The 22,486-nt window shown below is 35.3% G+C and overlaps 3 protein-coding genes and 1 non-coding gene across 9 annotated transcripts; 1 reads left to right on the plus strand and 3 right to left on the minus strand.

The window, feature by feature from the left end:
- Nucleotides 1–6,537: 6,537 nt before the first annotated feature.
- LOC104744178 (uncharacterized) lies at nucleotides 6,538–7,844 on the minus strand. Its single transcript, XM_087486346.1, has 4 exons — nucleotides 7,770–7,844; nucleotides 7,558–7,665; nucleotides 7,012–7,506; nucleotides 6,538–6,900 (listed from the first exon to the last, which is right to left on the minus strand). The coding sequence occupies exons 1-4, from the start codon at nucleotides 7,842–7,844 to the stop codon at nucleotides 6,538–6,540; spliced, it is 1,041 nt and encodes a 346-aa protein (XP_087342472.1).
- Nucleotides 7,845–8,185: 341 nt separating this feature from the next.
- Nucleotides 8,186–8,292, plus strand: LOC147928977 (small nucleolar RNA R71). Its single transcript, XR_015581176.1, has one exon. It is a non-coding gene; the product is annotated as a small nucleolar RNA R71 (small nucleolar RNA).
- Nucleotides 8,293–10,596: 2,304 nt separating this feature from the next.
- On the minus strand, nucleotides 10,597–13,187 carry LOC104742999 (F-box protein At-B-like). Of its 6 annotated transcripts, none has more exons than XM_087485879.1 (4): nucleotides 12,878–13,182; nucleotides 12,584–12,789; nucleotides 12,240–12,330; nucleotides 10,597–11,874 (listed from the first exon to the last, which is right to left on the minus strand). In XM_087485879.1, exon 4 carries the CDS (start codon nucleotides 11,693–11,695, stop codon nucleotides 10,772–10,774), a length of 924 nt encoding a protein of 307 aa, XP_087342005.1. In that variant the 5' UTR covers nucleotides 11,696–11,874; nucleotides 12,240–12,330; nucleotides 12,584–12,789; nucleotides 12,878–13,182; the 3' UTR covers nucleotides 10,597–10,771. The 6 variants fall into 5 exon arrangements, with proteins under 6 accessions (XP_087342007.1, XP_087342005.1, XP_087342008.1 ...); XM_087485881.1 differs by having other exon boundaries at nucleotides 10,597–12,145; nucleotides 12,878–13,187; XM_087485877.1 differs by having other exon boundaries at nucleotides 10,597–12,145.
- Nucleotides 13,188–15,570: 2,383 nt separating this feature from the next.
- Nucleotides 15,571–18,303, minus strand: LOC104744179 (putative WRKY transcription factor 10). The gene is made up of 6 exons (XM_087486613.1): nucleotides 18,249–18,303; nucleotides 17,748–18,128; nucleotides 17,092–17,230; nucleotides 16,594–16,999; nucleotides 16,352–16,507; nucleotides 15,571–16,139 (listed from the first exon to the last, which is right to left on the minus strand). The coding sequence occupies exons 2-6, from the start codon at nucleotides 18,114–18,116 to the stop codon at nucleotides 15,680–15,682; spliced, it is 1,530 nt and encodes a 509-aa protein (XP_087342739.1). The 5' UTR covers nucleotides 18,117–18,128; nucleotides 18,249–18,303; the 3' UTR covers nucleotides 15,571–15,679.
- Between the last annotated feature and the right edge of the window lie 4,183 nt (nucleotides 18,304–22,486).

Here is a 22,486-nt window from a genome sequence, read left to right on the forward strand (position 1 = left end):
ATAGATAAAGCTCAACAGCTCTCATCTTGTTTGGTTCCATCTTACACTGAAAAGTGGTCCCAATAGCCCGAATAACATATCGAAGTACGGGATGGCAAACATCTGTCTGAAGACACGTCTTGGAGTCATAATCTCCATTCCCTATATAAGACCACAAAACACCAACATCTGAATAGGTTTGAGGCAAAGCAATACCTCTATAAAACCGTGGCCAATCAAAAATGTCACACAGATGAGGCAAAGTCACTGAATACGGTATCCCGCTAATAAAGAAATGTAACTCTTCCAGACGTGGTTCCGGTGCCTGTTCGTTGTCATACACAACCCGCACAGTAGCCATAAACTGTCTCACCAAATCGGGATAGCAATCATATTGTTTGGTGCAAATCGTCCCCAAATTAATCTTATCTAACAAATCTAAAACCTCATCCTGGATTCCCATCCTATGTAAAAGAGCAGGATCAACAAACTTAGTGGGTTCAATCTCTGCACCTAACCAAGCATTGTAAAGCATAGTTTCATAATCCCCCCAAACATCCAATTGTCTGTTGATAAACTCAGCTTTCTTAAGTTCTGCAATAGGTTTCTCCCATACCAATTGAGTTGGAATTGGTTCACCTTCTTCTTTTGGCCATGGGAAACGAGATTCAATGGGAAATGGAAGTGACAGGTCTGGGAGGTTGGAGGGAGCTCTCGCCGGAGCTCGCGGAGGCGAAGCAGCAGCGGTGGAAGCGGATGGAGGCAGACGGCGGTTGGATTGGCGAGTTGGGCGAGGAGATGAAGCTTCGCCGTCGTTGGTTCGTGCCTTCTTGTTGGGCTCCATCACTTGAAAACGCGAAATTGACACTGGATCCAGGTAGAGGAGAGAAAATCGATCAGGGTAGGGCTTGGAATCACTCAAAACGGATGAGAATTGAGAGAGTAATGAGGATTTGAAGATTCTCGTCGGTTTTTTATGTTTTATGGAACGAAGAAGACGACTCGGGAGTTAAATCGTGATTGCCTCGGTTTTAACGGTGTTGACCGACACCCATTAAGTGGTATCGGTCGATGCTGCTTCATGCGGACCTGGCCCAGTTACAATTTCAGGCCTAGTAATAAAACCCAATTATCTTAACTCGATGGCCCGTTTCCTCGTTTGCGATCCAACACGGGTGTCGACTGACACCCAGGTGGTGTCGGTCGATGCTTTGCCTTGATCAGTGATATCCGAGACTTTTTGTCTTTTTTTTTTTTTCTGAAACAAATAAAACTCAAAACCAAAAATCAATATGTTAGTAATCCTAAAAGAAAATTGAAAAATAAATAGTTCCTACCAGTGGGTTGCCTCCCACTCAGCGTTTGTTTTAAGTCATTAGCTTGACCTGGCAACGGATTAGGCGGAGGGTGCTTCGTCCAAACACACAATGTGTCTGTCTGGTATCTCGGCTTGAGCCCAATAATGTTTCACCCTTTGACCATTAACAGTGAACTTCTCTCCCTTGGAGTTTAGCAACACAATGGCTCCATATGGTCTAACTTCTTGGACAGTGAAAGGACCAGACCAACGGGAACAGAGTTTTCCTGGAAACAGCTTCAAACGAGAATTATAGAGGAGTACCTGGTCATTAGGCTCAAAGTGTCTAGAGATGATCTTCTTATCATGATAAGCCTTGGTTCTCTCCTTGTATAGCTTGGAATTCTCAAATGCATGAAATCTCAGCTCATCCAACTCATTCAACTGCACTAACCTTCTCTCTGAAGCTGTCTTAGCATCAAAATTCATCAACTGAACCGCCCAGGCTGCCTTGTATTCTAACTCCACTGGAAGATGACATGCTTTCCCATAAAGCAGATGGAAAGGTGTGTTGCCAAGTGGTGTTTTATAAGCAGTTCTATATGCCCAAAGTGCATCATCAAACTTCATAGCCCAATCCTTCCTTGTAACACTAACTGTCTTTTCAAGAATCTCCTTAATCTGCATGTTGGAAACCTCTACTTGACCACTAGTCTGAGGGTGATATGGAGTAGCCACTCTATGCTGAACCCCATACTTTTTCAGCAGCTTGTCAAACACTTTATTGATAAAGTGCTTATCTCCATCACTGATAAGAATTCGAGGCACTCCAAACCTTGGAAAGATGATGGTCTTAAACAGCTTAAGAACCACAGCAGAATCATTCTTCGGACATGCAATCGCTTCAACCCACTTGGAGACATAATCAACAACAACTAGGATGTATTGGTTCTTGTAAGAAGATGGAAACGGTCCCATAAAATCAATACCCCAACAATCAAACACTTCAACTTCAAGAATGAAGTTTTGTGGTATCTCATTCCGTTTACTGATTTGACCTTTTCTCTGACAAGCATTGCATCTTGAGACAAACTCATGAGCGTCTTTGAACATCGTTGGCCACCAAAAACCTGCTTGGAGAACCTTGGCCACTGTCTTGAATGTAGCAAAATGTCTTGCATAGTCAGATCCATGACAATGGAACAAAACGTCAGGTACCTCAGTCTCTGCTAAACATCTTCTGTAAACCCCATCACTGCAATGCTTATACAAGTAAGGTTCATCCCAATAGTATCTCCTAAGCTCTCTCAAGAACCTCTTCTTGTTATAGCCAGTGAAATTCTCTGGTTCTACCTCTACAGCAAGATAATTGGCAATATGAGCATACCAGGGTTGATTAGAGCTAGCCACAGCAGCTAAATCTTCATCATGTGACCAATCTGTCTCGGGAAAACATGGGTGTCGACCGATGCCAGTGTGGTGTCGATCGACACCATCTGCATCCGAGAACAGACACTTCAATTTATCAGTCTAAAACTCTGTATCCACAAAATAAACATGTTCTTCAGGCAAACAGTCTTGTATTGGGACATCATCATCAAATCTAATCCTAGACAAGTGATCAGCAACACCATTCTCAATTCTCTTCTAATCCCTTACTTCAATGTCAAACTCTTGTAGAAGAAGAATCCATCTCAAAAGTCTAGGCTTAGCATCCTTCTTCTGCATCAAATATTTTAATGCAGCATGATCAATATGAACAATGACTTTGGATCCAACTAGATAAGACCGAAATTTTTCAAAAGCAAACACAACTGCCAACAACTCTTTCTCTGTTGTTGCATAATTTCTTTGTGCATCATCAAGTGTTATGCTTGCATAGTAGATTGCATGAAGCTTCTTGTCTCTTCTCTGTCTGATGTTCACATATTTTACCCTGTTTTCCCTTAATATATTCACATCTTTTGCATCCTTTGCTATCCTTTTTGACCATTATTGCATAGTTTTAGGATTGTTCTTGCATTAGAGTGTAGTTGCATTGCATTTGCATCTTTTCTTGCATAAATAGGTGATTTTGGAGCCTAAGGAGTATGGAAGCAATGCTGAGGAGAAGTGAAGCAATCATGAGGAGAAAGCAAAGGAGTTAAGGCTGGAGAACCAAGGTCCGGAGTCCCACTCGACTGCCCACTCGACCAGACACTCGACCGTGTGCTGAGAGTGACTCAACCGAGTGGAAGGAGCACAAGAAAACCCAACTCGACCAGTCACTCGACCGAGCACCAGGTCGAGTTGGCCGAGCCGCCTGGCTATTTTGTCTTTTAGCATTTTTAGGGCTTCCTCTACTTTTTCTATTTAAAGGCCTTGTACCCTGCAACCACCAGGAGTCCAGCTTTTTAGATAGTCAAAAACCTAGTTTTTACCCTTTTGGGAATTATTCATTTTGCACATTTATTATTAGATCTTGTACCTCCTTGAAGGAGAAAAACATAAGATTCTTGGATTTTGTTGGTTCCATAACTTTCAAGATATTAAGAATTCGTGTTTGATTCCTTCTTCAATATTGTAGATCTTTCCTTTATCTTTCTAGTGATGCAAGTTTCGGTATTTTCTGGGTTTATTACTTTGTTGTTTATCATGTGTTCTTGTGAGTAGTTTCTTAGGATCTTGAGGATGGGTTAGGCTGGGTTGTGTTTGAGGTTTGTTTGATTTGGTCACGCTTGATTGTTGTAGATCTCTTCTAGGGTAGATTTTCTTAATGCTGGTCCTATAACCGAGAGGGTAGGATCTGATCTCAAGCATCTTAGCATCACACCAATGTCTAAGGAGCATAGATAAGGCTAGATCTAGAGACTATCATTAGGCTTGCTAAGAGATTAGAAGACTTGTTTGTTATTTGACATATTGCTTAATGCCTGCCTGTGTAGATTTTTTACTTTGTGAGAACAAGTCTAGAGATGCATGAGTTTGATTGTTTCTTGCCATGAGAGTGGATTAAACATGTCTTAGAAATATATGTCTAGAGATTAGCTCAAGTTGTTTGAGATTTATTGACCAAGTTAGATGACCACAATCATAGTCCAGCCCATGAATCCCTCCTCAAGACCTTCCTTGTTTATTGATTTCCTAGCTTAAATCTTGTTGTTTGATCGTTGTTTGATTTGCTTTTGTATTGCTCTGTTTTTCTTGCATTGCTCTGTTTTCCGGATTTGTCCAGCTCGACCCTGCACTCGATCTACACTCGATCGAGTGCTTGCTCGAGTTCATCCCCAGAATTCTTGTTTATGCTTTGTAGTTTTCCTGTCTTGTTTTCTGTTTCATTTTAGTTGCATTTCTGCTGCATTCACTTAGTGTCCTGTTCATTACTTGTCTTGCATTAGTTCATTACTTGCATTATCATAGTTCTATTTCTGTTCTTGGTTCATCATAGCTTTGATTAGTCTGTTCTCTTTACATTTAGCATCTATCTTAGTAGTTTTTACTTTCTGCATTTTACATTTCATCATAGGATTGTTAGTGACAAACATCCTTAATATTTGGCTTGACTTAGACATATATGCACATCCTGATTGCTTGCAAACACTCAGATTGGATTGACACCTCTTATACTACAACTGCATAAGGGGAATTGAAACACCTTGCTTTCACCATTGTTCATCATCATATCATTCATTCACATTCCATTTCACACACCAAGAAAGATATAAGTTTCACTGTCCCAGCACTGCTCCCACTGCATAGTCACTAGCATCACACATAACCTCAAATGGTAGATCCCAATCTGGTGGCTGAACAATAGGAGCACTCACAAGCTCTTGCTTAATCCTTTCAAAGGCTATCCTACACTCATCAGTGAATTCAAACTTGACATCTTTGCACAACAAAGCAGAAAGTGGTCTAGCTATCTTGCTGAAATCCTTGATGAATCTCCTATAGAACCCTGCATGCCCAAGAAAACTCCTCACTGCCTTCACATTCTCTTGCATTTGAAGACCTGTCATCACCTCTATCTTAGCGCGGTCAATCTCTATTCCAGCTTTTGAAACCCTGTGGCCAAGCACTATGCCATCTCTAACCATAAAATGACATTTTTCCCAATTAAGCACCAAATGCTTCTCTTCACACCTTGCCAACACCTTGCATAAATTGTCTAAACAGCTCTTGAAGGAAGACCCACAAACTGAAAAATCATCCATGAATACCTCCATAAAGTCTTCAATAATATCAGTGAAGATAGACATCATGCACCTCTGAAAAATTGCAGGAGCATTACAGAGACCAAAAGGCATTCTTCGGTAAGCAAAGGTACCATATGGGCAAGTGAAAGTGGTCTTCTCTTGATCATCAGGATGAATTGAAATTTGAAAGAACCCGGAATAGCCATCCAAAAAGCAGTAGTATGGATGATTAGCTAACATCTCCAACATCTGATCAATGAAAGGAAGCGGGAAGTGATTTTTTCGGGTTGCAGCATTCAGCTTCATGTAGTCTATGCACATCCGATGACCAGTAATTGTCCCTGTAGGGATCAGCTCATTCTTGTCATTCTTCACCACTGTTACTCCACCTTTCTTAGGAACAACATGTACCGGACTAACCCAATTGTTGTCAGATATCGGATAGATGATCCCATCATTCAGCAGCTTCATGATCTCTTTCTTGACAACATCTTGCAAATTCGGATTCAGCCTCCTCTGATGCTCAATAGATGTCTTAGCTCCTTCCTCAAGATGAATCCTATGCATACACAAGTCTAGAGAGATTCTTGCAATATCATCAAGAGAATAGCCAAGAGCTTTGCGAAACTTGCGCAACTTGCTTAGCAATAAAGTGAGCTCTGCATTGTTCAAGGAATCACTAACAATAACATGATAGGAAGAATTCTCACCTAGAAATGCATACCTTAAACCAGCAGGAAGTGGCTTGAGATCAAGCTTTGGAGCTTTCTCTAGACTCCAATCAGAAAAAATTTCAGCTTGTGAAGAAGTACTAACCAATTCCTCTTGTGCAACCAGCTTCTTCACTTGTTCATTAGAATCAAGTAGCTTGACATACCCAGCATCAATGTCATCTAGATGCTCAACCTCTTCAGCAGAAGCAACTAATGCTCTCTCTAGTGGATCCTCAGGATGCAGCTCCTGGAATATCTCTTCAGCAAGGTTAGACAATGTGTCCACATAGAATGTCTGTCCATCAATGGTTGGCCTCTTAACCAGCTTATCCATGTCAAAGCGCATTTGTAGATCACCCACATTAAGACCAATCTAACCCTTCTTGACATCAATAATAGCTCCAGCAGTGGCTAAAAATGATCTTCCCAGAATAAGAGGGTCCTTAGGTTCTTCTTCATACTTGAGTACTACAAAATCAGTTGGTATCAAGCATTCTCCAATCTTAATTGGAACATCCTCAAGAACACCATCAGGAATACGAATTGACCGATCCGCAAGGATTAGAGTGATCTTGGTAGGCTTGAAGTCTGTCATTCCCAAGCTGAGAGCTATTGATCTAGGCATTAAGTTGACACTAGAGCCAAGATCACACAAAGATCTAGCAAATCTGTCAGTGAAGATGGTACAGTCAAGAACAAAACTACCTGGATCAGGAAGTTTTTCTGGGATCTTGTTCTGAATAATAGCACTGACTTGAGCTGATATCATCATGACTCCTTGCTCAACATTCAAATCCTTGGTTACCATTCTCTTGACATATCTCCTTAGCATTGGAGAAGTCCTAACAGCATCAATCAAAGGTAGCTCAACAATAAGCTTATCCATCATTGCTTTGCATTTAGCATCATCTAGCTCTTGTTTGGACTTCTTTGGACTCTTGGGGAAAGGAACTTTGGGTTTGTAAACTCTTTCAGCAACTGGAGTGGGAGAAGTGGCATTCGGAGTTTCTGTTCGTAACGGGTGACGACCGACACCCAGGTGGTGTCGATCGATACCGTCTTCTGGTGTAGAAACCGTGGCTTCGGGTGGACATGGTGTCGACCGATGCTCATGTGTGTCGGTCGACACTGGCTCAGCCGAGACATTCTCATCTTCATCTATGTCAATCAACTCCTGTGTATCATCAGTGTGAATCTTCTGGGGGATAGGATGGAGTTGTTTACCACTTCTCAAAGTCACTGCATTGCATGAATGCTTGGGATTTGATTCAGTTCTCCTAGGGAGAAATCCCTCCTGCCTTTTGACGGATCCAACGGTTTGTGCAACCTGACTTTCTAGCTTCTTGACATGAATGTTCAATGCTTCAAACTTCCCATTAAGTTCAGTGTAGACATTGTCAAGCTTCCCATTGAAAGCCACTGTCATCTGCTCCTGACCTTGCAAAAGCTGCTCAAGCATAGCTTCCATCATACTACTTTCTGCTGTCTTCGGAGGAGGAGACTGATATGAATTTTTGCCATAAGTCCTTATGTATCCACTGCATTGTTGTTGCCTTTGATAGTCAGACTTGGGTGTGAAACCAGAAGAATTGCCCTAAAAGTTACTGCGCTGGTTGTTTCCATTGTAAGGTCTGCTGCCTTGCTGATTTCCAAACCGCTGTCCCTGATTCTCATAGACATAGTTCACATCCTCTTCCTCATGATTTCCTTGATCAGGTTCTGGCTCATATGTCTCAACTTCAGCAGCAATGTGAATAGATTTCTTACCCACAAGGAGATTGTGCACTGAATCCAGCTTAGCATTAACAGAAGCTAACTGGTTTGAATCAAATCCTCCATGTAATCTCTTTCTTTCAGCATTTGCTCTCTTAGTACTATTGCTAGAAGCCAAGTTTTCAATCAAACCTTCAGCATCTTCTGGAAATCTTGTCTTGAAATTCCCATGACTTGCAGCATCCAAAGCCAACTGATACTCCCAGTCACATCCTCTGAAGAAGATACTCAACAATTGAACTCTTGAGAAACCATGGTGTGGACAATCCCTTTGATAAGCCTTGAATCTCACCCAAGCTGCCTTGAAAGCTTCATCAGGTCTTTGCTTGAAAGAGGACAGCTTAACTCTCAAATCATCTGACATTGCATCATCATAAAAATAGTTGAGGAAGGCCACCTTGACGTCATGCCAATTTGTCAATGATCCAGCTGGCAACTATTTCAACCACTGAGATGCCTCTCCTGCAAGTGAGTAAGGGAAGAGTTTGCTGAAGATGTAGTCCTCAGTCACTCCATTAGCCTTGATACTAGTCACCAGATCCTCAAAATGCTCAATGTGGTCCAAAGGCTTCCCATTGGGCAGGTTAGAGAAAGGTCTCTGTCCAACTAGTTGAAAGTATGCAGGTTTCAACTCAAAATCATTCCTCTGGAATGGAGGAGGAACAATAGCAGACCGGTTCTCATACACAAGATCAGCCCGGTTGTAGTCAGCAATGGTCCTGATTAAGTCTCGGTTGTTCTCCTGTCTTCGAACCAGATTATTAACCTGGTTTGCAGCTCCACGTCCGTCTGCAGGAAGGGGGTGTCGATCGACACCATCGACAACAGCAGCTTGCTCGTCGACAACAGCAGCTTGCTCGTCGACAACAGCAGCTTGCTCGTCGCCAACAACAATTTCAGCAATAACATTCCCTTCTGCATCAAGCTTTTGGCCCTGCTCGTTGCGCAAGTGGCCCTCTTGATCCCTCAAAGCACCATCCTCATCACGCATCAGAATGACTGTGTTAACCATCTTCAAGGATTTGGCTGCTTTTCGGTTTTCACGCTCTAGCTTTCCCAACTCTTGGTTTGTAAGCTTCACAGTAGGACCAGTCTTGTTGCTCCTTGTGTTAGGCTTATTAGGCATATACCTGAAACACCAAAGAGAAGAAAAACAAAAACTTGTAAGTAGAAAATAAAAACAAAAATTTAGACGAAATTAAAAACTCAAATCTAATGGTAGATCAAAGAGACCCCGACAACGGCGCCAAAAATTGATATGCTCAAATTAAACCCTAGAGCTATTATCTCAAATTAAGAGATCATTGTAATAATTAGGGGTCGAATTCCACAAGAACTCAAGTCTACACAATAAATTATAGAGTTTTATGATTACGCTAAACATGTTGATTAAATTAAGAAAAGCAATGCAAAATATTAAAATAAAACTGTTGTAAATTCAAGGGATTTAAAAGTTAGGTCTAGGAAATTTCTCAGGAAATTATGAAATATTAAATCAACCAATAAATTAGGATTCAAGCAATTAAAATCAGATCTAGAACTCTAAACTCTTATGTAAAATAAATCAGTTTTCACTGCAAATATTATCTAAATTTAAAACCAGAAAATCCAAATCTCTTTGTAAAATTCTAAGTTAAAAATCAGCTTTAAGAATAGGTTTAGATAATTTCACAAAATTATTAATTCAAATCTCTTTGTAAGAAATAATTTTGCTCATCAATGGTTTAATCAAGAAAACAATTATATTCTCATATCCATTTATTTCCCTAAGATAATAATTCTAGATGATCAATCAAGAATTATTGTTAAGAACAACCAAGGATGAAAATCATAAAAGATTAAGAACCCTAAAAATCACAGATCTAATAAGTCATAAAAACCCTATGAAAAACCCTAAACCTAACAAGCAAATTACTCAGACATGTTTAATAAAGAACAAATCATAATTCTGAATAACATGCAATAGATTATTGAATAGTAAAAGAGGGTGTTCAGAAATATTCTCTCTACAAATAATTCAGATCCTTTTCTCCAAAAAAAACTCTCAATAATCTCTCTCTCAAAAACTGCTAGAAAAAATAACTTAAGGGTTTGTAAAACCTAAAAACAATATAAATATGTCCTAAAACCCGTCCAGGGACTTGTGTTGCAAATATGGAAAACTTTGGCTGAATTTGTAAAACTTCCAAAACTTGATTCTCTCGTTGGCTAAACACGGTGTCGATCGATGCTAAGGCAGTGTCGATCGACACTCCCTCTCTGTTCTGACTCCAAGTTCGTTTCTTCGGGATTAATGCTCTAAAATGATCCAAATTGCTCCACTTTGCTCCATCCATGCTAAAATCCTAGAAAACCTGTAAAGACTCAAAAACATCCTAGAAAACAAATCAAAAAACTCAAAAAAGCACACTTATATCATGGTTAAAAACCACAAAAACCATGATATATCATGTATGCTGCTGCCATCTGCTAAGGCTAATATATAGGCTTTTTAATCATCTTTCTTTCTACTAATTCTTTGGGTTAAAACAATTTATGAATCACATGGCTTTGTTACTTTGTGTGCCAATTATTATAGCATGCTGCAGTTAATGATGTTTTCAGTGATCAGTGATATATATACTTCATAAGTAATCATTAGTAGTGCAAAATATAAGAATTTATATAAATGAAAAGTCTATCTTCGTCATTATGAGTAGAGCTGGGATAAATTACTAAACTAGTTTACAAATTACAATCAAATTTTGAAAAAGTTCAAATAAATTACACATCCTACTGAATCATGTTTCTTAACGACTTTATACAATACATGAACTAGTGAGACAATGAATACTTCAGTGGCGTTGTGGCGTGTGGAATTCCCAACCATCATAGCATCCAAGCTCACACCCGTCGAAGCATAATGTGAGCCACGGCCTCTGCCCACAGATTGTAGCTGTGACCGCCTCCTTTCGACCAGCCATTCGTGTTTGTCCCAATCCGAGCCAATGCAGACCCGCGAAAGATGGCTTGCTGAGCCATCTCAGTGCTCCAGTCGTTAAGCTCACACAGTTATGGACATTGAGCTTCCTCAATTGTTTGCTTCCTCCCTCTGCTTGTCTTTCCCTTGTAGCCAGCGACTCTACCGAAGAATCTGTTACGTGAAAGCAACTTCTGATACTTAGCTCTGTTAAAGCCTTGCAATGACGCGTGATTGTATAGATGGCTCTGTCTGAGATTCCTGGCATGTGACCAAGATCAAGTGTTGATAATGTTTTGCTGATTGTTCCTTCACTGTTCAACAGATGGGATATTCCCCTGTCACTGACTCTCTTACAGCCGCGGAGAGACAGTTGCGTGATAGGGACATCTGACTTACCAAGTGCAAGCATGCCACTGTCGGTCACATCAGCTCCTGCGAGATTCAGAGAAGTTAACTTTCTGAGGGCGGAAACAGAGTTGAGGCAAGAATCTGATATACTTTTGCAGCTTCCAAAGTCGAGCACCTCAAGATTGCCACACAACCCCAGTTTCTTCACTGCTTCGCTGGTTATGAGAGGGCACGTCGAGAGTCTGACCTCTTGAAGAGAACAGGAAGACCCTGTGACATCATGGAATGCCAAATCAGACAACAGGAAGGCACCTCGTACTTCAAACTTTTTCAAGTTCCGACATGAGTGAAGGAGCGATGCAAAACCAGCGTCGCTGACTTTTGGGAACCCACCGAGTCTCACCGACTCTAAACCCTTGCAAGCCTCGGAAAGAAGAAATATACCCATATCGTTTATCCTCTTGAATGATATCTTGCGGTTGTAACAAGTTCGAACCAGAGAGAGGCTTGTGAGTTGTTGGCAATAACCCAGAGCCTGAAGCCCAGTATAAGTCAAGTCACTGTCAGGAAATGGCTCTTTTTCAGGACGGTCTTCAAGGTCCAGGTTGACAAGTTGAGGAAGAGATCCTGTGATAGCTATAATTAGCTTGTCAGATATCGAGTCCAGTACAAGAGACAGGCTTTACAAAGTAAAAGAAGGTGAAGAAGAAAGCAAGGCACTATAATTAGCCTGAGATAAACAAGTTCCAGTGACTTTGAATCTGTTCATGAGAAGAATGGCCTCAGACTCAAGCAGTGGTTGTAACCTTAGAACTTTGAGAGTTTCTGGCAAGGAGAATCTAACAGACTGGAAAGCTGTGGCATCTACTAGGATACCTCGGATATTAAGTTGCAGAGACTGCAAGCATCACAAGAATATAAAACCCAAATTCAATTTTCACACTTTCTCGCTTCTTCTGACCAATGGCCTCAGCAAGCTTTTAACAAATTACCTCCAGATAAGGACACCCGTTCAGCATCTGCGTCAAGTTAGACTGAAACACAGCGGGAGAATCCAAGTCTGCCATTTCCAGGGTAAGAACCCTGTCATAATAACCGAACCCAATAAACAAAAAACTCTTAATTACTCACTATCAAAACTTCAACTCTACAGCTCTACACTCAATGCTTCTGATCAAGAAAGAGTGATTAACAAAAGCCATAGCCAACCCCCAAATATGGAAACACAGAGGATTCGATTCTATTAATGAAGTGATAAGTAACATGGAGCAAAAGCACGAGAATTCTCATTGAGGCACCTTATTGAAAAGTTCATGGGGGAAGACGGAATCAATACCGGAGATTTGGGCAGAGGCTGCCAATGGAAGTGAGGACGGTGGAGGATAGAAGCGAACACCTGAGCAAGTGAAGTTCCCGGAGATGTGGGCCAAGAACCCCACGCACAGAAGCAGCGTTAAGGCGGAGACAATTCAGAGTTAAGCTACTAAGCCCGATACAACCACGCATCACGTGATTCAGAGTCTCTTCGTCCGGAGACAAAACCTAGAAACAGAATTCGATAAATTCAAAAATCTCTTTTCCGGAGAAAGACGATCTCCAACAAATTTCACTGAATCGGACGGAAACTCACAGAGAGATCGATAGAGGTAAGAGAAGGGAGGACGCCGGAGACAACGGCGGAGCGTAGGGTGGTGGAAACGCAGGCGACGGAACAGAGATTCTCCAGATCTAAACGCTTCAGAATCTCCTCCGCTAACACGGATCTAGTCACTTCCTCCATGAGTGAAATGGTGAATTCTCCTTTTCCTCTTCAATTCAATTTCGAGAATCTCTCCAATTGCTACGTTCTTCAATCTTTCTTCCCCTTTTGAGCCGTTGACACGAATCAGAAGACGAAAGGTTTGTTTGGACGCAGGATTATTCATATCCTTACCCGACTTGTCCGGGTCAGTCGCGATCGGTTTATATACCTTATACAGTAATCCGGGTCAGTTTGAACTTCGGTTCGGATTAATCATGGTTAGTTCGTTTCGGATTAATCATGGTTAGTTCTTTTTTTTCTTGTGGAAATTATTACAGCAGAAGACTTTATTCATAGATAACTCAAAAATGTTACCAATCATGAATAATTTTTTTTTTTTAAGTTGAAGTTGAATTAGAATTTGTTATGATGTACAACTTTGAGTTATACCCTTTGTAAAATTGTTAATTCAACAGATTATTCAACATCATTAAAAATTTCATGCATTAGAGTTGAGTTAGAAGTTTTTTTAAAAAATTTTTCTTTACATTTTTAACTAATTCCTACGATTTGTTTATTTTTTAAAAAAAAAATTTGTTTTCATTTTTAATAATGCTACACTCCTAGCATGGAACAATCTGGTCAACGATATTTTATTTTTTTAAAAGTTATGTTTGACTATTTCAAACAACATGAAATATATATAATTATATATATATATATATTTTTTTGTTAAAACATATATGGGTGCCTAAAACTATTACCAAATATACATATTAACTATTTTTATTTTAAAAGTAACATTTTATTTATTAAATTTATAAATGTCATTATTAAGAAAAATTTATATTTAATTTAGTTTTATAATATATACTGCAATTGATACATCATAAATGTTACCGGTCAGTTGTTTTTTTAAAATGCTAACTCATATTTTTACAGCAAATTTACTACATCAAACTGCCATTTTTACCACATATTTTTTACTGCAACTTACATCAAATTGTAACACTTACTGCAACTCAACTTTGATAACTCATGTTAATAAAACGGAAGTACACAATCTTGTTTTTTTTTTGTCAAACCGTACACAATCTTTTTTTGCATACTATATAATTTTTATAAGTTAGTTACAAAATATGTTATAGATTAAATATAGGTTTGTTACAAAAAAATGTTATAAATTAATTGGTCAATCTGTGGGCTACATGAATACAATAAAGAATATTCCAAAGAATCCTCTTAAAAAGAATATTCCAAAGAATCATCTTAAAAAGAATATTCCAAAGAATCATCTTAAAAAGAATATTCCAATGATTTATACAATTTACTAAATAAAATATTTTGTATTCCATGTATTGTTACAAAATAAAATCTTTACTATTAGGCATAAAATACTGTTACGCATAAAAAGAATAAAATCTTGTCAATTTATCATATTTAATCGTGATTTCTGAGATCTTATTGTGCAGTTGAAAATAAAATCTTACTTAAGCACATGTCATATTAAAAAAACTTTCACTAAACATGTTTAAAAAATAAAATAAAAACAAACAACAAACATAACATTTAGCATATTTAGCATATATAAAATTACAAAATTAACAATATAAAACTTATAAAATAGGTGTTTTTTCAAGTCATCACATTTAGCATATGATTCTATTGCATAATGTTTTATCCAAAACACATTTTTAAAAAATCATATAAATTATATTTTATTCTAAAATTATAATATAAATAAAAGGAGTTTCAACTTGTGCTCTAACACGGATCCTAATCTTGTAGAACAATATTTGGGTTCATTTCTAGTGGTGAACCTCTTCATTCACCTTCTTATAAAATAAGAAAATAACATATATATATATATATATATATATACATTATTATGAAATTAAAAACTTAAACTGCTCTTTTATAAACCCAAACTGACATATAATTTCATTCTAACTGTAAAATCTAAACCCTAACCATATCATTTGTAAACCCAAACTGATATATAGTTTCGTTCTAATTGTAAAATCTTAAACCCTAACCATCTCATTTGTAAACCCAAACGAACATATAATTTCGTTCTAATTGTAAAATCTAAACCCGAACAGTCTCATTTGTAAACCCAAACCGACATATAATTTTGTTCTAATTGTAAAATCTAAACCCTAACCATCTCATTTGTAAAATCAAACCAATATATCATTTCGTTTTAATTGTAAGATCTGAACCCTAACCACTTCATTTGTAAACTCAAACCGACATATAATTTTGTTTCAATTGTAAAATTTAAACTCTAACCACCTTATTTGTAAACCCAAACCGACAAATATATAATTTATTCTAATTGTAAAATCTAAACCAAGCTAATATTTAACTTTCCCTAACTAAAAGTATACATAATTTGTTTCTTTAATTTACTTTGCTTTTAAATTTTATTTTGATTTATTTTTAAATAAAATAATGTATACAAAATTCTGATTAGTTGAAAAAGAAAATGTGAACAAAAAAGTTCACCCCTAAACGTGAACCCAAGTATTTCTCCTCCAAATAATAACCATCTCTAACTGTTAGAAACTAATTCAGTCAAAAATTTAAAAGTATTTATTGATGGAAATTTAAAATTAAGCTGATGATGAGTACATAGTTTTTTTTTTTAATACGTTTTCACTGCAGATCAAAAAAAATAAAAAAAAGGGTTTACAAGTCAAAGTTCATACCAAAACCATTAAATAGACGATGCATGATTCCACCGTATATCCCTGAACCATCATGTGCCACATTCATCATCGGTTCCTCATTTCGGTACGTATAATCGGGATTCTGATCATAAGCTGGTATGTTCGGCAGTTTAGAGAGGCCGGTCTTATAAACCCGAGTCAGATCAACTTGTGGAGTAAACGAAGTGATAGGCATCATCTCCATAGATGTGATGTCTAAAGAAGAAGGAACAGGAGCCCGACTGGTTCGATTGCCATGATTTTGAGACATTGTTGGACCAGACCGATTTCTTGGACCGGAAGTGAGTCTACTACGTGTAGGTGGGGGAGGATGGTTGTGAATACCATCGTACGAAGTCACAAGTATCTTAAAATCGTCTGCTCCTCTCTCCACATGTTTCTTCACGTTGCATCCATTGACTGTGCATTTGAAGTAACTCCTGCGATTAACATATATATACCACATACAAAAAAGATAAACATATTAATTTGGTAAAACGTCTGACTAATCTTATATTAATATATATATATATATATATCAAACGTATATATATATATATATATATCAAACAAAGTCGTTACGAATAAAATAAAGAAGTCCAAGTGATCACTATAGACAAGAGACAAAGAAGATGGTGGGGGAAAGAACTACCTAGGATTAGGATTTCCTTTGACAACCTTTTGTCCGTATTTTCTCCAGCGAAAGCCGTCTTCAGGATTATCTTCATCGCTTTCCATTTGAAGTATGATCCTTTGTGACTTGCTTGTTCTTGTAGCTCCAATCATGTTTGAGGACACCTCAAATCGCCTGCAAGAGTTTATGCAATGGTTTAACTTATATAAGATGTTTAGTTATTATATATTACGATGTTAATTAATCACTTTTGTTGGAACCTTCTCTTCGGAGATGGAGGTGCATCATCAAAGTCAGCAAAGTCGTCAACATGATCAACCTCTTCCTGTTCCTGTTCCTCGTCCTCTTCCTGTTCCTGTTCCTCGTCCTCTTCCTCTTCCTCTTCCTCTTCCTCTGCCTCTTCATCTTCATCTTCATCTTCATCTTCATCTTCCTCTTCATCTTCTTCCTCATCTTCAACTTCAGCTTCATCTTCATCTTCGAAGTCTGTTTCATCTTCGTTTTCATCCTCGCTCTGACTCTCCAAAAGGGAGTTGAAGTTGACATTGGTATCGCCAACGAACTCAGGTTCAAAGGAAGGGACAAACGGAGCACCAATTGGGCGCTCAACATGAGATTCATAAGGTGACATATAAATTGACTCTTCCGTTAGGATGTCATCAAAAACTGTCTCACACGTAAAAAAACACAAACAAATTAATTAAAGATTCATAAAATAGAAAATGGAAGCACAGTTGAGATAAAAGAAAATCTATTACCGTCTAGAGGAGGCATATCAACATTTATAGATTGATAAGGAAGATTGTTGTTGAATATCATCGCCGTTGCATTGTCTTCACCGGAAGGTTTTACCATCTCTTCAGGTCTGTAATTTGTGGCTAAAGACTGAGGAATGATCTGGATATAAGAAGGTACAAAAGACAATTATAGTTAGGGTTTAGGATCGAGTCAAAGATTCCGATGATTTCAACCTTATTAATTATATATATATATGTAAATATGTAACAAAGATTAAAAAAAAAACATTTGAAACCTTCTTATATATGAAATGCTATAAAATTTTATATGGTCCATTTCAAAATTTATCCGAATAATATATATTCAGTCATAGCAATATAAACCAGTCTGGGACAACAAGATTCATGAACCAAACATTTCTTAGTTGTAAACGCAAATGGGTATGTAATATTTTTAAAAACGTAAACAAAAGGAAATAAAAGACTCTTTGTTTACCAATATATAGATAGTAATATATATATATATATATATAATACAATTGAAAATACGTAAACAAATTCTCAAATAATGGGAGATTGCATAAACAATTGAAATCACGGATTCGTTTAACTATTTTTATGATATAATTATATTCATTTAATTGTTTATCATAAACGCAAAAGACATTCCTACGTACCTGTGATGAATCAGTGACAATTTTGGGAGATTGCAATAGTATTGATGGGCTAAATCCTGGGGTGATTGCACCGACAGGAGGAGCAGCAGCCGAACTCCTGAAAAATGCATCCAAAGGACTTCTGTTTTCTATGTCGAGTCTGGGAAGATTAAGTCCTACTTTTGCAGCTAATCTCTCGCCGAGACCAGGTCTTTGTCCGGACTGATCAGCATGGTCTCTTGGTAAGTTGGTTTGAGGGAAGATCTCAGAGGTTGGATTCAGACCATCGTTGGTTTGACCCATCATCGCCAGTATCGTTCTTGGGCTAGGAGTGGACAGTGGAGCCCAACACGACGTCATTTCCACGAAGTTGCCATCAAAATCACTCATTTTTGGAGAAATCTATAAGATTTCAAGAAATACAGTGTTAATGTAAAACTGAAATTTTTGTGAAATTTAGAATAAAAAAAAAAGAAGGATTTGTAAATTAATGAAAAGGTTTTGGATGTAAAAAGGAGATACCTTTTCTTGAGAGGAAGCCGAATACTAAGAAGAAGAATACACAAGGGGATGCGTTGCACATAGGAGGAAGTTGGTGGTCTTATATAATAAACTTCGTAGCCATATTAGTTTGGCAACACTTTTAACTGGTCAAACTTTCGTCATCCAAGTATAACAATCCCTAATATGTTTTTTTATTTTTTCTATTTTCTCCCTCTTTTTTATTTTTTTCTGTTTTTGGATAGGTAATGGGTTTATCAACATCTGCTTAATAGACTAAACTAAATTTTATAATAAAACTAGATTTATAACCCGCGAGTTGCTCGAGACTATAATAAACCGTTGAATCAATTAATATTAAAATTATAAATCTATAATAATGCGATATATAATTGATCGATTTCTTAACATTTTTTCACAATTAATTTTTTCTTTATTTTCTGGTATACACTCGTCATCTCGTACATCTACTACTTTCTGGTATACATTTGTCATCTCGTAAAATGAAGACATACCATAACTATTTTTCATTTTTTTCATCTTCTAGTACTCTTTTTTGTTTTTATCGGTTGAGTGAACATTACTTACTAACGTAGACGTAAAATAATGTTAGAGAATATACCCACCCTTTATCGCGAAGTTCTTTATAATGTTATACTACACCTAAATTTTGTTTCTTAGTAATGAATCTCATAATTGGACTCGTTTCTAACCATAAACTTTATATTATAACATCAAATATTACATTTTATCTTACCTGTTTGATAAAAGAAAAATTATGTTCACATATATAATTTTTTTTACTTTAAAATATGTATAGTCTACTATATTTTTATATAGTGTTCTTTTATTTTGATTATCCTAAATCTACAAACTCATAAGATTACTCTAACTTTTGAATAGGTGTATTTCCAGAAATATAATTCTTTAAATTTTAATTAAAATTCTACAATCTACCACTACGATTATAATTGTTTTTACTACAAATACCTTTCTCAAATTTCTTCTTACTATTTTTCAGTATTACACAAATCTTATATGTTATGATAGAAGTATCTAATTTTATATTTATTTAATCTCTATTCATTTTTTTTTGTATTTTTTTCATTTCATTTTTTGTTTAAATTATTGTAAATTATTATTTTTAATGATAATAAAATTTTACAAAATGAGTGAATTAATTTATGAATTAAATTTATATTTTATGTTCTTTTAATGATGTACATCAATTTGTTAATATTAAAAATAAGAAGTGATGAGGTGGAGGAAGGAGAAGTGAGAAAAACTAACTTTATATATATAGATACTGAATTCTAATGTACATGGTCAATCTAAATCCTATTAACAATAAATCCTATTAACAATAACCGTTTCAAATAAAACTATCTATGTATCTGTAACTATAACATCAAACCAATCAATGTTATTTTATATAGCGGAGTTAAACTAAATTGAGTATCACCGTGATCATATATTTATTAAATCTAATAGTTCAGAAATTAACATAAATACACGTTTCATATGTATATTTTAATTCTTTAAGACCATATTAAAAAAATATCCATCTATCAGTTCTTATTAGTTTTGGTTTATATTAATATCGATGTATCTAAACATCATTCAGGTAATGTTATAAAAATCATTCAAGTAATGTTATTAATATAACAAGTTAAACTAGATTAAATATTACCATGGTCTTATATCTAGTAAATTAAAATTTCCAAAAAATAACAAAAATAAACTTTACTTAAATTTGAATCAGTTAAACTATACGCTTTAGAACGATTGCCGTTTTGATATAATTATTTATTTATATTATAAAATAGTGTTATAACCCTCATTGGATTCTATTAGTCCGGTCAATTTTTATATAAAATATAAAAGATACTACTAAATTTTTTAAAAAATATATATGAATTCATCTCCTCTTAATTAGTCAATCAAAATACAATAACATGCTATGTAATACTATATTTTCTATAAAAAAAATCAAAATCAAAATCATAAAAATAAAACAAATTAAGAAAACAAAATCTATAGACTTTTCATTAAATGAGTTTAACTATCAGTTTGAATTTATATAAGATAATTATAATTTCAATTTTCAATCAAACGAAATCATACGTCAGTTTTAGCTTGCAAATAAAAATTTAGGTTATAGATTTTACAATTAAACGAGATTCTATGTCGGTTTAAGTTTATAAATAAAGATTATGGTTTACAATCAACCGAGATTATGTGTCGATTTGAGTTTATAAAAAAATATTATAATTTTTATTTTACAATTAAACGAGATTATATGTCGGTTTGAGTTTATTGAGAAGAATTAGAGTTTAAATTTTATAATATTAAGCGAGTTTATATGTTAGTTTAGGTTTATAAAAAAGAGTTAATGTTTATATTTTATAATTGAACGAGATTATATGTCGATTTGGGTTCAACAAAATTAATATTTTTGTTAACAATTTTTGTTTTAATGTGTTCTATTTATTTAAATTTAAATTTTTATTTATATATAGTATGACATAGTGCATTTTCATTGGTTAAAACAAAAGAGGGTGAGCAAAAAGATCTAGAGTATTACTCATTTTTCAAAAGTGTTGCTTACTTGCTTAGTACTAAACTCTAGTTAGATTAAAACTAATAAGATCTAATTCATATGAATTAGTATTAGGGATTCGACCGATTTGATCATATTGTAAACAAAAACATTTTGGTTATTTTTGGTTCAGTTTCTATCTTAAGTCGGTACTACAAATATGGAAATAACATAAATATAATCCAAATGTTGACCAAGGAAAATGGAGAATGAATAAAATTTATAAGAAAGATTGATTTCTTTAAATAGCCATAAGCAAGTGCATGTCGGCATGACCTATCCTATGCATTGTCCATCCACCGTTGATCTATTAAAAAAATTACCCACAACGTAACTAAATAAGAAGAAGGATTTAGGAATAGATTCTTTTTCTTTAGGACCAATTTATATTATAAATCATTTTTTTGGCTATTATAAATTTGATGAATAGCTAAAGCAAATAATGTGTTTCTAGGTTAATTGATAGAAGTTTCTTCCTTTTTTTTTTTTTTTTTTTGATTTTATATAATTCGTAGAAGTTGTTCCATGCTAATCTTAAGGTCTTAGGTTTGATACATGTTTTAAATCAACTGAATCTATACTATTAAAGCAGAAGTACCCACTAGATTCAAATTGGACCATGACTTTGTTTTGGTACGTTTTTCATTAAAAATGATTAGAGAATAACTTAATTTAATTAAAGTACCCTATAGTTTCGATTTCAATAAATGACCATTATACCCCTTAATCGCCCACTTAATTACGACCGGGTCGGGACGTGGATCCTCTTTAACCCGGTAATAGAAGAAATAAAACTCGCGGATCCGTTTGTAATCCAGGATTATAATATTCGGATTGTGTATTTGGTTTGATACAAGAATAATTATTCACACAACCAGACAGAGGTATTATCCCTATAAATAAGGAAACTGGTATCCGATTATTTAATAACTTCAATAATATCAAATATTAACTACTATCATACTTAATCCCTATAATTATTACGAATAATAATAATAATGAGAAATCTTTAATACTTATATATTGTGACTTTGTTGCTTCCAAAATAATCAATAGATTAAATACGAAATTGTATATATATGTAAACTTATTTGATTTGCTTTTATATTGTGAGATATTTACGGAAACAACAAATCACCTTAATACAATTAAATAAAAACAAATCATCATTTAGTTTAGATTTTTTAAAATTTACTTAACAAAATTATAGTAATTAATTATGATTAGTTTAGATGGAAAGAATAAAAAACGCAGAAGTTATATATATGTAAAGTTGTAAAATAATTTACAGAAAATGTGTACTGTATATCCCACATCGACTAAATATTTTGGAATATGGTTCATAATCACTATAAATATATGACTAATATGTTTTGAGTACAAATGAGCAGGAAACTTGATTTATCAGGTATCCAAATTTAACAGTTTAATTTGGTTCTATATTTGAGCATATTTAAACTTTTAAAAAGTAAACATATTATAATATATTTACGTTTTTAAAAAAAATTTAAGAGATTATAAATATTTAAATTTTTATAGAATGTTTAAATTATTATAAGTAATTGAACTCCAAGGTTAAAATATTATAATATATTTAAGTCTATAAAATATTTAAGTAATATTCATATTTTTACTCTTAAAAATTTTAAAATATAAAAAA

This window comes from Camelina sativa, chromosome 14 (genome assembly GCF_030686135.1).
Source record: "Camelina sativa cultivar CO46 ecotype springtype chromosome 14, ASM3068613v1".
In the NCBI taxonomy this organism is placed as follows: Eukaryota; Viridiplantae; Streptophyta; class Magnoliopsida; order Brassicales; family Brassicaceae; genus Camelina; species Camelina sativa.

Bases quoted from the DNA above. Each gene is read 5' to 3' on its own strand.
- LOC104744178 (XM_087486346.1), bottom strand. From the start codon at position 7,844: ATGTCTATGAGAATCAGGGACAGCGGTTTGGAAATCAGCAAGGCAGCA. The intron at 7,507-7,557 runs GTCTACACTGAA...ATTCATGTCAAG, and splicing joins TCAATGGGAAGCTTGACAAT to AAGCTAGAAAGTCAGGTTGC. The intron at 6,901-7,011 runs GTTAGGACTTCT...GCTATTATTCAG, and splicing joins AGCTACCTTTGATTGATGCT to AACAAGATCCCAGAAAAACT.
- LOC104742999 (XM_087485879.1), bottom strand. From the start codon at position 11,695: ATGGGTATATTTCTTCTTTCCGAGGCTTGCAAGGGTTTAGAGTCGGTG.
- LOC104744179 (XM_087486613.1), bottom strand. From the start codon at position 18,116: ATGAGTGATTTTGATGGCAACTTCGTGGAAATGACGTCGTGTTGGGCT. The intron at 17,000-17,091 runs GTAATAGATTTT...CGTGTGAGACAG, and splicing joins TGATATGCCTCCTCTAGACG to TTTTTGATGACATCCTAACG. The intron at 16,140-16,351 runs GTAGTTCTTTCC...TGTTAATCGCAG, and splicing joins AAAGGAAATCCTAATCCTAG to GAGTTACTTCAAATGCACAG.